Source organism: Portunus trituberculatus, chromosome 42 (assembly GCF_017591435.1).
Source record: "Portunus trituberculatus isolate SZX2019 chromosome 42, ASM1759143v1, whole genome shotgun sequence".
Taxonomy (NCBI): Eukaryota; Metazoa; Arthropoda; class Malacostraca; order Decapoda; family Portunidae; genus Portunus; species Portunus trituberculatus.
Window position 1 is genome coordinate 23,160,500 of NC_059296.1, and position 18,352 is coordinate 23,178,851.

At 42.7% G+C, this 18,352-nt stretch overlaps 1 protein-coding gene across 1 annotated transcript in view; it reads right to left on the reverse strand.

Annotated features, from left to right (window-relative positions):
• LOC123517639 overlaps positions 1 to 18,352 on the reverse strand; it is a 55,633-nt gene that overhangs the window by 27,055 nt on the left and 10,226 nt on the right. The window contains exon 3 of the mRNA XM_045277940.1: positions 13,872 to 13,992. Within this exon, the coding sequence (XP_045133875.1) occupies positions 13,872 to 13,992 (121 nt within the window). The remainder of the gene's footprint in view (positions 1 to 13,871; positions 13,993 to 18,352) is intronic.

The following is an 18,352-nucleotide window of genomic DNA, read 5'->3' on the forward strand; positions in this document are numbered from 1 at the left end:
AGCCTTCCCTCGTGGATCCGCTGTATCAAAAAGTGCAGTCCAGCCCAACTCTCGTCTTCCGATGACCGGTAGGAGTATTGATGGTTCGCATCACTCACCGGTAGGCCGAAAGGCTGCGGTCCAACGACCCGGTACATCTCAACTCCCGCTGTCTTCTCGTCGGTTGATTATTTCTAGTCAGGTGAGCCACGGGCAGCCCATTCAAAAGGTTCGCACGTCCACTGCACCTAAATAGTCATCTTCAAGCATCTACAGTGGAACTGTAGAGGCCTTCGCGCCTCGTGGGGAGAAATCCGAGCTTTATTGTCGGAGTTCTCTCCAGCCTATGTAGCTTTACAATAGAATATGCTAGGTGATAGTACTTATTCTAGTCCTCCTGGCTATCGTGCCTTTTTTAGCACTCCTTTCCCTGACCAGGGCCACCACTGTGGCACAGCTATCCTAGTCCGTCAAGACATATCTGTTGTCCCCTTGCAATTCAACTCTCCTCTTCAGGTGGTTGCTGTTAAAGTTTTTATGGGATGATCCTACACTATTTACAGTTTATATCTCCCTCCTCGGGTTCCTGTCTAAATGGGTGAGCTTGACGGCCTGGTGCGTCAGCTGACTCCGCCTTTTCTCTTGTTGGGAGATTTTAACGGCCGTCACCCATTGTGGGATGAAGGTGCTAGTAGTCCTCGTAGGGTTTTAATCGGTTCTTTTATTGAGGATGAGGAATTGGAGATTTTAAATTCTGGGGATGTCACACATTTCCATAGTCCTACTGGGACTTTTACAGCTTTCGATCTTTTTATATGTGCATATAATTCTTTCCTTGATTTTAATTGGCGGGTCCTACCGGATTTACACGGTAGTGACCACTTCCCTATTTTATTGGAATCTGTGAACTCTGAATCACAGTCCCGGCCCTCACGCTGGGTTTTAGACGAGGCAGATTGGCCTCGATTCACAGACCTTAGCTCTTTTATCTGTCCGTTGGCTGACTTTTCTACTTGTGCTGAGGCTGTTGATTATTTTACTGATTTTATACGTTCAGTAGCACTTCAAACAATCCCTAGGACGTCTGGCCGCTTTGCTAAGCGTCCTGTTCCATGGTGGAACGCAGCATGCACTGAAGCGGTGAAAGAGAAACGGGCAGCTTTTTGTCGTCTCTGGCGACATCGTGGGGACCCACGCAACGGATGCACAACTACGCACGTTTGACCCCGTGCATCATGCTGGGATCCGCTTGGCTACGGGTGCATTTCGGACATCTCCAATACCTAGTCTTCTAGTGGATGCTGGTTTCTGGCCGCTCGACCTCCAGCGCCAGTCTTCGCTGCTCCGGTGTTGGTTTCCCACCCACCGTCTTCCTGATTCTGTCCCTTGTCTGTCAATGTTGCGGGACTCGCGTTCGCAGGCAAATGTCACTCGACCGAGTCTCCCTAAACCTTTTGGCCTTAGAGTTGCAAATCTCATGGCAGAGTTATCTATCGACTCCACCCCTGTGTACTCTTTCCGGCTCCCACGAGTTGGTTATTGGCAGCTTCCGGTTGTTTCATTATGTCCTCCTGTAATGGATGGCAAGAAGGATTTTTTGCCGACTCTGTCCCACTCACGGTTTTTAGAACACTTTTTAACTCATTCTGATGATATTCCCGTTTTTACTGATGGTTCTAAATCCGACGCAGGCGTTGGATTTAGTGTTGTTTTCCCCTCTTTTTATCGGTGTTGCAGCCTTCCTTCAGTGGCATCCGTCTTCACTGCGGAGCGGTCTGCCATAGTCTTAGCTTTACAGATAATTTTTACTCTCCCGGTTTCGTCTTTTACAATTTTTTGTGACTCGCAGTGTTCTTACTGCTCTCTCTTCCACTATCTTCCTTAACCCATTGGTTTTATCAGCCCTAGAGTGGCTATACTTACTTACCAGAAGAGGATTTCGTGTTAAGTTCTGTTGGGTCCCTGGTCACGTTGGTGTTCTAGAGATTAACACGCAGAGCGCCTCGCTAAAGAGGCAGCAAGTCGCGCTCCATCTCCTGCCCCTTTTCCGTTCCGAGATGTATTTCCTGTAATTCGTGAGGCAGTTGCAGTAATTTGGCAGAGGAGATGGCTAACGGGGATAGCAACTTCGAAAATGGGAGAGCTCACTACTTCCTCTTTCCCTCAGTGGACATACACCCATATCCGGGATCGCCGAGCACAGACTTTATTGGCGCGACTGCGTATAGGTCACACGTATCTTACAAATAAGTTCCTGTTGTCCAGGGACCCTCAACCTTACTGTGATAACTGCTTGGTGCCGCTGACGGTTCGGTACCTCCTAGTGGAGTGCCCTAGTTTGACTGACTTAAGACACCGCTACCTCTACCTCTGTCGCAGTAGAGATAGCGGTGTCTATTATATCTCAAAGGTCCTTGGACCAGAGTGCCTGGCCCAGGACCATGATGTTTTTCGTTTTTTTGGGGAGAAGCTGGCCTTCTCCCAAAGCAGTGAATTTTATTTGATTATATTATATGTATTTTAATGTTTAATACTTTTATTGTATACTGTATTTTAGATAGTTTTGATTTCAGAATTTTACTTTGTTTTTAGTTTTGTAGTTTTTAATTGCTTTTAGTTAGTTTTTTTTTTTATTTACGATGTCTTTTTAATTTTACGATGTCTTTTTAACATTTCATAGCGGCGCCAAATGACCGCTGATGTTGCGGCGCCTTATCTTAACCCCACCCTCCCCGTTCTGAAATGGTAGCTCGAGTTGTTTCTGTCCACCCTTCTATGACGCCCTCCGTCTCAGATTGGGCTTCTTGTGATGAGGACGGTCTTAGCATGGAGACGTCCGATGATATTGTCACAGCCGTCCCTCTTGGACCCGCTGTGTCAAAAAGTGCAGTCCAGCCTGACCCTCGTCCTCCGAGGACCGGTAGGAGTAATGATGGTTCGCATCACTCACCGGTAGGCCGAAAGGCTGCGGTCCAACGACCCAGCACATCTCAATTCCCGGTGTCTTCTCATTGCATGATTAATTCTAGTCAGGTGAGTCATGGGCAGACCCTTGAAAAGGCGCCTTGTGGGGAAAACTCCGTGTTTTACTGTCGGAGTTCTCTCCAGCCTGTGTAGCTCTACAAGAGACTATGCTAGTGATAGTACTTATTCTAGTCCTCCTGGACATTGTGCCCTTTTTAGCACTCCTTTCCCCGAACAGGGCCACCACGGTGGCACAGCTATCCTAGTCCGACAAGACATACCTGTTCTCCCCTTGCAACTCAACTCTCCCCTTCAGGTGGTTGCTTTTAAGGTTTTTATGGGACGATCCTACACTATTTGCAGTTTATATATCTCTCCTCGGGTTCCTGTCTCCAGGGGTGAGATTGACAGCCTGGTGCGTCAGCTGACTCCGCCTTTCCTCTTGTTGGGAGATTTTAACGGCCGTCGTCCATTGTGGGATGAAGGTGTTAGTAATCCTAGTGGGGTTTTAATCAGTTTTTTTATTGAAGATAAGGGATTGGAGGTTTTAAATTTTGGGGACATTACACATTTCCACAATCCTGCTGGGACTTTTACAGCTATTGATCTTTCTCTGTGTACATCTAATTCTTTCCTTGATCTTAATTGATGGGTCTTACCGGATTTACACGGTAGTGACCACTTTCCGATTTTATTACAATATTCGAACTCTAAGCCACAGTCCCAGCTTCGATTCACAGATCTTAGCTCTTTTATCCGTCCGCTAGCTGACTTTTCTACTTGTGCCGAGGCTGTTGATTATTTTACTGATTTTTTTACATTCCGCAGCGCTTCAGACAATCCCTAGGACGTCCGGTCGCTTTACTAAGCGTCCCGTTCCTTGGTGGAACGCAGCATGCACAAACGCAGTGAAAACGAAACGGGCAGCTTTTTCTCGTCTCCGGCGACAGCTTGGGGAGCCGCAGTGCCTGGAAGCTTTTTGACGCTGCCGAGCTCGGGCCCGCTGCGTTTTGAAAGAGGCACAAAGAGCCTCTTGGAAAGCTTGTGTATCTTCCATTAATACCCACACCCCTCTTACAGATGTCTTTAACAAAGTCCGCCGAATTGCTGGAGAGTATTCTGCTCCTCCCCCACCAGTTTTGTTGTCTGCTGGGCGAACGGTGTCTGGACTGTCGCCGACCTCTTCGCGGAGCACTTTTCAGTGTTTCCCGGAGGGATCCTGCAGCCCCGGGCGCACGTCACCGCCAGAGTATAGAATCTCTCGGCATAAATTTTTCTTCCACTGGAGGGGAGTCTTATAATGTCCCCTTCTCTGCCTCCGAGTTACGGACTGCTTTGTCCCAGTGTGACGACTCTTCTCCTAGTCCAGATGATATTCCTTATTCCTTCTTGCGCCACATGTCTGACAGTGCTTTTAACTTTTTATTAAATCTTTATAATATAATTTGGCATACCGGTGACTTTCCATCTTCTTGGGCTGTCGCAGTGGTTCTCACATTTCCGAAGCCTGGGAAAGATAATCTTCAGTGTTTCAAACTACCGTCCTATATCTTTGACATTCTGCATTTATAAGGTGTTAAAAAGATGGTAAATGTTAGACTCGTGTGGTACTTGGAGAGGGGGAAGTATTTGTCATCGGTACAGTACGGCTTTCGAAAGATTATGTCTACTACTGATGCTCTTTTATTTTTAGAGTTTTCTATTTGTAAGACCTTCGCTAATCACCACCATCAAGTAACAGTGTTTTTTGACTTGGAGAAGGCCTACGACACGGCTTGGTGTCTTGGCATTTTACAGTTCTTGTTTAATTTTAGCCTTCGTGCTCACCTTCCTATTTTTATACAGCAGTTTTTATCCAGACGTCTTTTACGGGTTCGAGTAGGGAGTGTTCTCTCCGAGGCTACTGCTCTAAATGATGGTGTCCCACAGGGAAGTATTCTTAGTGTTACACTATTCGCAGTCGCCATTAATGGTGTGATAGAAACTCTTCCAGATGGCATTCACAGCTCCTTATATGTTGATGATTTATGTATTTCTTTTGCTGCTGCTAGGATGTCACTGATTGAGCGAAAGCTCCAACTGGCAATCAATCGGGAGTCTAGTTGTGCCAACATAAATGGTTTTCGTTTCTTCACCTCAAAGACCGTGTCTATTAATTTTTGTCGTAATCGTGGCGTTCATTCAGATCCCGATTTATACTTAGCCAATAGACGCATCTCATGTGTGGAGGCCACTCGATATCTTAGCCTATTTTTTGACAACCGTCTTACTTTGGCTCCCCATTTCCGTTCTCTTAAAGCGTCTTACAGGACGGCACTATCCCTTTTTCGGGTTTTAAGTCACACCTCTTGGGGTGCGGACACGGACACTTTACTGCTTCTGCATCGTACACTTATACTTCCAAAGCTGGAATACGGCTGTGAGATCTACTCATCCGCAACGCATGCACGACTACGCACGCTTGACTCCGTGCATCATGCTGGGGTCTGCTTGGCTACGGGTGCATTTCGGACATCTCCAATACCTTTCTAGTGGATGCTGGTTTCTGGCCGCTCGACCTCCGGCGCCAGTCTTCGATGCTCCGGTGTTGGTTTCGCACCTACCGTCTTCCTGATTCTGTCCCTTGTCTGTCAATATTGCGGGACTTGCGTTCGCAGGCGTATGTCACTCGACCGAGTCTACCTAAAGCTTTTGGCCTTCGAGTGGCAAACCTCATGATGGACTTGTCTATCGACCTCACTCTTGTCTACTCTTTCCGGCTCCCACGAGTTGGTTATTGGCAGCTTCCGGTTCTTTCATTATGCCCTCCTGGCATGGATAGCAAGAAGGATTTTCTGCCAGCTCTGTCCCACACACGATTTTAAGAACACTTTTTTTATCTATTCTGATGACATTCCCGTTTTTACTTATGGTTCCAAATCTGACGCAGGCGTTTGGTTTAGTGTGGTCTTCCCCTCATGTTATCGGTCTGGTAGTCTTCCTTCAGTGGCACCCGTTTTTATTGCGGAGCTCTCTGCCATAGTCCTAGTTCTACAGATAATTTCTATTCTCCCGGTTTCGTCTTTTACAATTTTTAGTGACTCTCGCAGTGCTCTTACTGCTCTCTTTTCTTTTATTTCCCTTCACCCATTGGTTTTATCAGCTCTGGAGTGGCTCTATCTACTCACGAGAAGAGGATATCGTTTTGTGTTCCGTTTGGTCCCTGGTCACGTTGGTGTTCCAGGGAATGAACACGCAGACAGCCTCGCTAAAGAGGCAGCAAGTCGCGCTCCATCTCCTTCCTCTGTTCCGTTTCGAGATGTATTTCATGCAATTCGTGTGGCGATTGCAGCAATTTGGCAGAGGAGATGGTTAACGAGGGTCGCAACCTCGATAATGGGAGAGATCACCACTTCCACACTCCCTCAGTGGACTTACACCCATGTCCGTGATCGCCGTGCACAAACTTTATTGGCGCGACTTCGTATAGGTCTCACGTACCTTACACACAGGTACCTCATGACCAGGGACCCTCAACCTTACTGTGATGACTGCTTGGTGCCGCTCACCGTGCGGCACCTGTTGGTAGAGTGCCCTAGTTTGATCGAGTTATGACACCGCTACCTCTACCGCTGTCGCGGTAGAGATAGCGGTGTCTATTATATTTCAAAGGTCCTTGGACCAGAGTGCCTGGCCCAAGGCCATGATGTTTTTAGGTTTTTGGGAGAAGCTGGCCTTCTCCCAAAGCTGTGAATTTTATTTTATTATATGTATTTTAATGTTTTATTTAATTTATTGTAGTTTTTTTTTTAGCTACCTTAAATTTTATTGTTTTTAACTGCTTTTAGTCATTTTATAATTTTTCTTTTAAACTTTTTTGTTTTCCATTAAAAATTCTTAGCGGTTCCAAATGACCGCTGTTGCGGCGCCTAACATTAAATCCATCCATCCATCCATCGAGTTGCATATCTCATGGCGGATTTATCTATCGACCCCACTCCTGTGTACTCTTTCCGTCTCCCACGAGTTGGTTATTGGCAGCTTCCTTTTATCGCATTATGCCCTCCTGCCATGGATGGCAAGAAGGATTTTCTGCCAGCTCTGTCCCACACACGGTTTTTAGAATACTTTTTTATCCATTCTAATGATATTCCTGTTTTGCGTCCAAATTCGACGCAGGCGTTGGGTTTAGTGGGGTTTTCCCATCTTTTTATCGGTCTGGCAGTCTTCCTTCAGTGGCATCCGTTTTTACCGCGGAGCTGTCTGCCATAGTCTTAGCTTTACAGATAATTTTTACTCTCCCTGTTTCGTCTTTTACAATTTTTAGTGACTGTCGCAGTGTTCTTACTGCTCTCTCTTGCACTGTCTCCTTTAACCCTTTGGTTTTATCAGCCCTGGAGTGGCTATATCTTCTTACCAAACGAGAATATCGTGTTGGTTTCTGTTGGGTTCCTGGTCCCGTTGGTGTTCCAGGGAATGAACACGCAGACCGCCTCGCTAAAGAGGCAGTGAGTCGCGCTCCATCTCCTTCCCCTGTTCCGTTTCAAGATGTATTTCATGTAATTCGTATGGCGGTTGCAGCAATTTGGCAGAGGAGATGGCTAACGGAGGTCGCAACCTCGAAAATAGGAGAGATCACTCCTTCCACACTCCCTCAGTGGACATTCACCCATGTCCGTGATCGCCGTGCACAGACTTTATTGGCGCGACTTCGTATAGGTCACACGTACCTTACACAAAGGTACCTCCTGACCAGGGACCCTCAACCTTACTGTGATGACTGCTTGGTGCCGCTCACCGTGCGGCACCTGTTGGTAGAGTTCCCTAGTTTGATCGAGTTACGATCTGCGGCGGTAGAGATAGCAGTGTCTACCATCTCTCAAAGGTGCTTGGACCAGCATGTCTGGCCCCAGGCCATGACGTTTACAAGTACCTGGGAGAAGCTGGGCTCCGCCCCAATGTGTGAATTTTGTTTCCTTTTATTATATGTATTTTTAATGTTTTATTTCATTTTATTGTAGTTGTAGTATTTTTTAGTGACCTTTCATTTTATTGTTTTTATTTGCTTTTAGTTCTAAATAAAATATCGTAGCGGCGCCACATGACCGTTGATGTTGCGGCGCCTAAAATTAAGATCCATCCATCCATCCCACAGGGAAGTAGTCTTAGTGTTACACTATTCGCAGTCGCCATTAATGGTGTGATAGATACTCTTCCAGATGGCATTCACAGCTCCTTATATATTGATGATTTATGTATTTCTTTTGCTGCTGCTAGGATGTCACTGATTGAGCGGAAGCTCCAACTGGCGATCAATAGGGTGTCCAGTTGGGCTAACGTGAAAGGTTTTCGATTCTCCACCTCGAAGACCGCAGTCATGCATTTTTGTCGCAACCTTGGTGTCCATCCAGACCCTGATTTATACCTCGCCAATAAACGCCTCTCATGCGTGGAGGCGACTCGATATCTTGGCCTTTTATTTGACAACCGTGTCACCTGGGTTCCCCATATCCGTTCTCTTAAGGCGTCTTGTCGGCAAACATTATCCCTTCTTCGGGTTTTAAGTCACACTTCTTGGGGTGCGGACAGGGACACTTTGCTGCTTCTGCACCGTACACTTATACTTCCAAAGCTAGAATACGGCTGTGAGATCTACTCATCCGTAACGGATGCACGGCTAAGCGTGCTTGACTCCGTGCATTTCGGACATCTCTAATACCTAGCCTTCTACTGGATGCTGGTTTCTGGCCGCTCGACCTCCGGCGCCAGTTTTCCATGCTGCGATGTCTTCCTGATTCTGTCCCTTGTCTGTCATAATTGCGGGACTCGCGTTCGCAGACGTATGTCACTCGACCGATTTTACCTAATCCTTTTTTACCGAGTGGCAAACATCATGATGGATTTATCTATCGACCCCCACTTCTGTCTACTCTTTCCGGCTCCCACGAGTTGGTTATTGGCAGCTTCCGGTTGTTTTATTATGCCCTTCTGCCATGGATGGCATGAAGGATTTTCTGCCATCTGTGTCCCACACACGGTTTTTAGAACACTTTTTTATCCATTCTGATGACATCCCCGTCTTTACTGATGGTTCCAAATCCGACGCAGGCGTTGGGTTTAGTGTGGTTTTCCCCACTTTTTATCGGTGTCCCAGCCTTCCTTCAGTGGCATCCGTCTTTACTGCCGAGCTGTCTGCCATAGTCCTAGTTTTACAAATAATTTTTACTCTCCCGGTTTCGTCTTTTACAATTTTTAGTGACTGTCGCAGTGCTCTTACTGCTCTCTCTTCTTTTATTTCCTTTCACCCATTGGTTGTATCAGCCCTGGAGAGGTTCTATCTACTTACCAGAAGGGGATATCGTGTTGGGTTCTGTTGGGTCCCTGGTCATTTAGGTGTTCCAGGGAATGAACACGGAGATCGCCTCGCTAATAAGGCAGGAAGTCGCGCTCCATCTCCTGCCCCTGTTCCGTTTCGAGATGTTTCTCATCTTATTCGTGTGGCGGTCGCAGCAATTTGGCAGAGGAGATGACTAACGGGGTTCGCAACCTCGAAAATGGGAGAGATCACCACTTCCACTCTCCCTCAGTGGACATACACCCATGTCCGGGATCGCCGTGCACAGACTTTATTGGCGCGACTTCGTATAGGTCACACGTACCGTACACAAAGATACATCTTGACCAGGAACCCTCAACCTTACTGTGATGACTGCCTGGTGCCACTTACAGTTCGGCACCTGGTTGTTGAGTGCCCCCAGTCTGACTGATCTAAGAAACCGTTACCTCCACCGCTATCGCGGTAAAGATAGCGGTGTCTATTATATCTCAAAGGTCCTTGGGCCAGAGTGCCTGGCCTAGGGCCATGACGTTTTTAGATTTTTGGGAGAAGCTGGCCTTCTCCCAAAGCTGTGAATTTTATTTGATTTTATTATATGTATTTTAATGTTTTATTAACTTTTGTTGTATACTATATTTTAGTTACTTTTGTTTCCAGAGTTTTTCTTTGTTTTTCGTTTTGTGTATCTTTAATTGCTTTTAGTTATTTTTTTTTATTTCACGATGTCTTTTTTAACATTTCGTAGCGGCGCCAGATGACCGCTGATGTTGCGGCGCCTTATTCTAACACCCCTCCCCGCCCCCGTCCCTGACCCTATCTCGCCCCTTACACCATCGCCATCGCCAGGAACAGATGAGCATCAGTCCAGCACCCGGTGTGTAGCCTCGTGGATGCTGGGCCCCGTCTCGTCGCCACCAAGCAACCCAAGCCGCTCCCTCCCCACCACCCACAAGATGGAAGCTGCCCTAGGGCAGGATTCACTAAATTGTTACATATTTCGTGTATCCTTAAGAAGTTCGTATCTCTGCTAAGAGCTATTCACTAAACGCTTACGTACTTCGTACGTACCTCAAAAGTTAAGTATTCTCTCTGGACCCCGTAAGGTTTCGTAAACCCGGAACTACGAGCGCTATTTCTCCACTACATTGCCCCCGAGGCAAAAACTGACGATGCCAGAGTTTAGAAGAAGATGAAGTAAATTGAAATAAAAATTTACAGATGACATAAACACATAAATGGCCTGAGAAGCAATGAAAGACTCTTTTATATATGAAAATACTAGTGTATTAGCATATGATAGTAGCAGCTGAAGAGGAAAGGAGAGTGAAATATGTAAGCTAATTGTGACATTATAGTATGACAGTGGCCTGAGGAGCGAAGGAGATTGAAATATATATGCTAGTACAGTGAATCTAGAAAGATGCTCAATGATAGTGTTAATATTTTTTTGGTGACTTTTTGGCGAAAATGCGTACAGTGTAAAGCAATGATCTGAGAGGTATGAGTAGCAGGCAGTGACGTACTTGAGAGAGAGAGAGAGAGAGAGAGAGAGAGAGAGAGAGAGAGAGAGAGAGAGAGAGCCTGACAGTGATAATGCAATGTAAGAAAGGCTTTTATGTCAGTTGTATACATATAACAATGTTTGGGAGTGACTGATTCCCACCTTAATGAAGTAATAAATATATGTTTTGTAACTTGTAGATCATGTTTTCCCATCATTGATTTAATGTTGATACACAAAATGGACTGTTTTGATACACACAGTGGTCCGAGATGGGATAGGTGAGCCGAGTTGACAATGAGCCGAGTTGGCAATAGGCTGGGATGAGTTGCTCTGTTACACTCTTTTGGGCTCTGTTTTGGGTGAATCTTAAAACAGGGTTACAGGGCAACTCAACCCACTGCCAACTCGGTTCATTGTCAACTCGGCTCACCTATACCAACTCGGTCCACTGTGTGTACCAACGCGACCCATTGTGTGTATCAACATTATTAGTGATAGAAAGCATGATCTACAAGTTACGAAACATATATTTATTACTTCATTAATGGCGATAAGTTTAAAAGATGGGAATCAGTCACTGCCAAACCATATAATTATATGAATACAAATGAAATAAGAGCCATACTTAAATTGCACTGTCACTGTCAGGCTCTCTCTCTCTCTCTCTCTCTCTCTCTCTCTCTCTCTCTCTCTCTCTTCACGTACGTCACTGCTAGGCACTCAGATCATTGATTTACACTGTACACTGTACGCCAATAAGTCACCATAAAAGTATTAGCACTATGTTTGAGCATTTTTCTATATTCATTGTACTAGTACACTTATCTCAATCTCATTTCCTCCTCAGGCCACTGTCATATGATAATGTCACATACAATTAGCCTACATATTTCATTCTCCTTTCCTTTTCAGATGATACAATCATGTGCTGATACACTAGTATTTTCATATTTAGAGAGTCTTTCATCACTTCTCAGACCATTCATGTGCTTGTGTCACCTGTAGTTCTTTATTTCAATCTACTTCATCTTATAAACTCTGGCTTCGTCGGAGTTGTGTAGTGGAGAAAAGACGCCCATAGTTCCGGATTACGAAACCTTTAGGGGTCCCGAGAGAGTACTTATTAACTTTTGATGTACGTACGAAGTACGTGAGTGTTTAGTTAATAACTCTTAGCAGAGATACGGATTTCTTAAGGACTTACGAAATACGTAACAGTTTAGTGGATCCTGCCCCTGGACATTTACCGTCTGGCTGCGACACCTGCACAACCTGTGGCCGGAAACCCCCCTACACCGGGCCGCTCATTACCCACCATTTATGAGGCAGAAGCCGTCTTATGGCCATTCGCCGCCTGAGTACCACCACCTAGACTGGTGTAGTAACCAAATAAAAGGAAAAAGGATACCTCTGTTTCCTCGCCCCTCGGGAGGAGAAGAGTCTAACCTCTTAATAATAACTATTGATCATATTATTAAGTAGTAAATATATATACAAAAAGGATATTCAACAGAAAAGTCCCGTTTTGAGTCTTGTCTTTTTCAGAGAGTGGACCTTTTTAGAAAATACGACCTTGAATTCTAAAACCTTATATTATATTAAATAATATGGTATATGGCATTTAAGTACATCACACGCAGAGCCAAAAAGAAACGCTACAGCATGCTAGGATCGCCGACTGCAATGGTGAGAGACTGGTCCCTCTCCTTTATTTCTATCTCGTGCACAGGTACACGCCGCTTCGTTGAAGTTGTGAATATCACACTTCTATTGTATACAAGGATTTTTTTTTTTTTTTTCATTAGCTAGGAGACGGCTTCTCAAATTAAATTTAAGGATTATATAAGGTACAAGTAAAAAGGAAGAATGAAAGAAAAATTTACCTATTATGTATAATATCGATAACACCGAGTGGAAATTAAGGGTACGGCAGTTCCATATTGCCTATATACAAACCGCCATTGCAATCTAGCATGCAAAATAGATTTTAACTATATATAGTATTAGAAGTAGTAATGGTAGTGATGGTGGCGATAGTTGTAGTAGTAGTAGTAGTAGTAGTAGTAGTAGTAGTAGTAGTAGAAATACTTATTGTAGATAACATTATCATTAGTAATAAAAATAATAATAATAAAAATAATGATAATAATAAATAATAATGATATCAATAATAATAATAATAATAATAATAATAATAATGATAATAATAATGATAATAATAATAATAATAACAATATGATAATGTTTATCATTTTTATAATTATAGTTATTATAATTATAGTTATCATTATCATTCTTCTTATCATTTTTAGCATAGTATCTATTACATACTGTTATCATTATCATAACATTTTAGTAATATTAACACCAAATTCTTATTTTTAATCACTAATGTATAAATGATTCAATGTGAAGTAGAATTTTTAAGAAGCAATTTATTTATTTACCCGTTTCTTACATAAAATTAAAGAGCAGTCGGTTTCCGCGACATCCATTTATATCAAACTTGCGCTCACTGTGGTGACCATTGAAGGACATCAATAGCATACACGTGTAATTAGATTAACAAAGTCTTATTACTACTATTGTTATCATTATTATTACTGTTATTGCTATTCTTATCATTATTATTAAACTTATTATTATTATTATTATTATTATTATTATTATTATTATTATTATTATTATTATTATTATTACTATCATTATTATTATTATTATTATTTTTATTGTTGTTGTTGTTGTTGTTTATGTTCTTAATATTATCATACATTATTATTATTATTATTATTATTATTATTATTATCATTATTATTATCATTATTATTATTATTATTATTATTATTATTATTATTATTATTATTTTTATTATCATTATCATTATTACTATTATTATTATTATATTATTATTATTATTATTATTATTATTATTATTATTATTATTATTATTATTATTATTACTATTAACCATTATTGTTATTTTTACAAAGTTTCATTATTCCATTCCATTCATGTCATAGACATATTTGTCCTTGCTTATCCCTTATTTCTTAGGTCTTATTCACGTATTTACATCGATACATTTTCTCTAGCCAGTTTTGTCATTACCTTATTTTATCACTATTGATGTTAAATGTAGGCAAACCCGGCAGTGGCACGGTGTTGTATTCACTCAGCAACTTCCCCACTGCTTCTCTCACTGCCTTCGTGCCATTCTGGATCTTACCCTCTGAAATAATATACCCAGTAAGAACATATTTCCAGATATATATATGTCATATATATATATATATATATATATATATATATATATATATATATATATATATATATATATATATATATATATATATATATATATATATATATATATATATATATATATATATATATATATATATATATATATATATATATATATATATATATATATATATATATATATATATATATATATATATATATATATATATATATATATATATATATATATATATATATATATATATATATATATATATATATATATATATATATATATATATATATATATATATATATATATATATATATATATATATATATATATATATATATATATATATATATATATATATATATATATATATATATATATATATATATATATATATATATATATATATATATATATATATATATATATATATATATATATATATATATATATATATATATATATATATATATATATATATATATATATATATATATATATATATATATATATATATATATATATATATATATATATATATATAGAGAGAGAGAGAGAGAGAGAGAGAGAGAGAGAGAGAGAGAGAGAGAGAGAGAGAGAGAGAGAGAGAGAGAGGTGTAAAAGTATTTATTTCCTTTAAACTCTACATATAAAAAGTTTTGATTGCCATTTATAAACAAAAAGAAAACAAAGATAATTCCTTTATGTAAATCACTAAAGGTTATAGACATTAGAAAAAGGAAAATTATTAGGATATATAATATCATCACACCAATAATGTAACAATAATATATATATATATATATATATATATATATATATATATATATATATATATATATATATATATATATATATATATATATATATATATATATATATATATAAAAGATTCTTAATGATTCTTTGCAATCTTCTGTCTGATCGGCAGTGTGGCTTCCGTTAAGGTCCCTCTACTGATGATCTGGCGTTTCTTACTGAGACTTGGTTACAGATGTACCGATGCATCGTTATCGGAATCGGAATCGGCGGTATCGGCCTTTTTTTCGGGTATCGGTATCGGTATCGGTATCGGCTTATTTTATGCCGATACTCCCGATACCTAAAAGGAATTTACTACTTAGTGATATATCCAATATAAGATATTGATGATACCAAATTAATATAATACGGCGTATTAAGTTTCCGTGGTGATTACCGTATGTCATAGAATCCTGTTTTCTGTGGTAATAAGCCACAACCTCTCAATTGGACGTGTATGAAACTCGTATAGGCAGAACTCCGGCATCCTGTCACACGGTCGGTCATGAGTCACCACACATTCTCACTGTCTCTCAGTCAGACGCTGTTCCTCCACCCACACAACCCCCCCAGATGGGAACCGCCTTGTCGTGGTGGGGGGCTTGCGTGCCCCTGTGACCTGGCGAGCTAGGCTAGAGAGGGCATAGGCTCCTGCTCTGCCCTTTCGAGGGGGAAAGGGCTACCCATGCTAGTGAGGGGCCAAACTAAATGGTTCCTACGTAGGCTGCCAGTGGACCAGCGGAGCCACCCGCTGGAGGGATCGCCCAATAAGGACAGTCCTGTACTGGATGGTTGAGTGTCCAGGCTGGGATGCTTTTAGAGGGGAGTTTCAGCTCTGTCGTGGACAAACATTCGCATCATGTGGGTCCTTTGTTTAAAACGACTGGTCCGCATGGGGACGAGGTACCCGTCCACGGCAGCCAGCGCTCCTCCCATTGTAGTCCCAGTAGGTGGTTTCCCTTGCCCTGGAGCCAATTTTTGTGTAACTTTTACATATGTAAAACACAAAAACATTCAGGTTCTCGTGAGGTGGCTGACCTGGCCCACGAGACGTCATCTTCAGGTCTGAGTGGGAAGGAGGATTCCCTCCACAAGGGCCTCCCACAGCAGTCTCCTGTTCTGGGAGTTCTTCTGAGGACGCATTTCTGCTGCATATGACTCCCTTTTGATGGTAAATGTTAATCCATCATTCTCCTTTCACGCCTTGCACTCACTTCTCAAGGCGTATGGTACGCTTGTTCGCATTCGACTGGTTTATGATAAGGACTTTCCTTCTAACCGCTGCTATGTGACGTTTATGTCATGTGATGAAGCCCGTTTGGCTTATGGACATGTAGCATCTTTGCCTCTTGCCGGCTCTGGCTTTAAAACTGAATTTCTCCAGTCACGTGATAGTGACATGGATTACATCCCAAATGTTTTTGAAAACTATTTAGAGAATTCAGTTCCAGAAGTCCGCCAGATCCCGCCTCCACGTTGGTTTGTGGCGTACTACAGAAATGGGCGCGGAATTTCATCCATGCCTCCCGGTACCTGTCCAAAGAGATCGGCACGATTCCTGAGGGAAACCTCAAGAAATATGGGAAGGGGTGCTAGTGCGAGCAAAGATATCACGCAGGCAAGGATGTTGCAACATCTACCATGCCCTTCTGACAGCATGTTTGAGACTATTAAGGCTCATCCCACCTTTAATTACAGTAAAGGTTGTGTGTACAGTCAGGATCTTTATGAATTTCCTGAAGAGGAAATACTAGCAATGTGTCCTAGCTCAGTCCAAAAGGTGACTAAGATGAGGAACTCCTCCAACATGGTCCTTCTCACCTTTTTGGTTCCACCCTCCTGACCGTGTTAATATCGGTCCTATCAATCTTAGGGTGAGGCGTTTTGTTTCTCGCCCTCTTCAGTGTTTCTCATGCTATGGGTACGGTCACGGCAAAAGCTCGTGTAAGGAAGCTTCTCGATGTGGTAATTGCTCTGCACTAGACTCACATTCTGAGGAGCATTGCAATGCTGCAGCTTATTGTTTTCATTGCCGTGATGCTCACCAGGTACGTTCCAGGCAATGCCCAGGTATCGCCTGGAGCAGGACATTCTACAGCTTGCTAACAGTCAGTTCATCAGCCTCGGTAGCGCCCGCCGTGAACTCCTGTACCGCCAGAAGGACGGTACTGGTGCGACATCCTATGCTTCATTGGCCGCTCGCTCTTCAGCTGAGTCTGCCGGTCCGAAGACAACTCCTGCTACCTCTCGCTCTGTTGGGGCGGGTGGTCCTGTTCATCTGGCTAATAGGTTTGCCCTTTTGTCCGATGACTCAGTTGAGTCATCTCTTAAGAAGTGACGAGAATAATACGGACTTGACCAAAGTCACCCATGTAGTGGATGTCCATTTGCCACCTGTATCGCCTAAGCCTTTGAAGGGCCTGACCAAACGGCACCGCGGCTCTGCGGAGTCGATAGATTTAGCTCAGCCTAAGCAGTCTAAGGTTTCTCCCGGTGCACATGATCGTGAGTCCTCCAGGGACCGCTCTGCAATGGTAGCTCCAGTAGTTTCTGTCCAGCCTTCTGTGACGCCCTCCGTCTCAGATCGGGCTTCTTGTGATGAGGACGGTCTTAGCATGGAGACGTCCGATGATATTGTCACAGCCGTCCCTCGTGGACCAACTGTATCAAAAGTGCAGTCCTGCCTGATCCTCGTCCTCCGAGGACCGGTAGGAAGTGATGATGGTTCGCATCACTCACCGATAGGCCGAAAGGCTGCGGTCCAACGACCCGGCACATCTCAACTCCCGGTGTCTTCTCGTCGTTTGATTATTTCTAGTCAGGTCAGTCACGGGCAGCCTCAAAAGGCTCGCCCGTCCACTGCACCAAATAGTCATCTTCAAGCTTCTACAGTGGAACTGTAGAGGCCTTCGCGCCTCGTGGGGAACTCCGAGCTTTGCTGTCGGAGTTCTCTCCAGCCTGTGTAGCTCTACAAGAGACTATGCTAGGTGATAGTACTTATTCTAGTCCTCCTGGCTATCGTGCCTTTTTAGCACTCCTTTCCTGACCAGGGCCACCACGGTGGCACAGCTATTCTAGTCCGTCAGGATATACCTGTTGTCCCTTGCAACTCAACTCTCCCTTCAGGTGGTTGCTGTTAAGGTCTTTATGGGACGACTGTACACTATTTGCAGTTTATATCTCCTCCTCGGCTTCCTGTCTCCAGGGGTGAGCTTGACGGCCTGGTGCGTCAGCTGACTCCGCCTTTCTTTTGTTGGGAGATTTTAACGGCCGTCACCCATTGTGGGATGAAGGTGCTAGTAATCCTCGTGGGGTTTTAATCGGTTCTTTTATTGAGGATGATGAAGGATTGGAGGTTTTGAATTCTGGGGATGTTACACAATTCCACAGTCCTACTGGGACTTTTACAGCTATCGATCTTTCTCTTTGTACATCTAATTCTTTCCTTGATTTTAATTGGCGGGTCCTACCGGATTTACACGGTAGTGACCACTTTCCGATTTTATTGGAATCTGTGAACTCTGAGCCACAG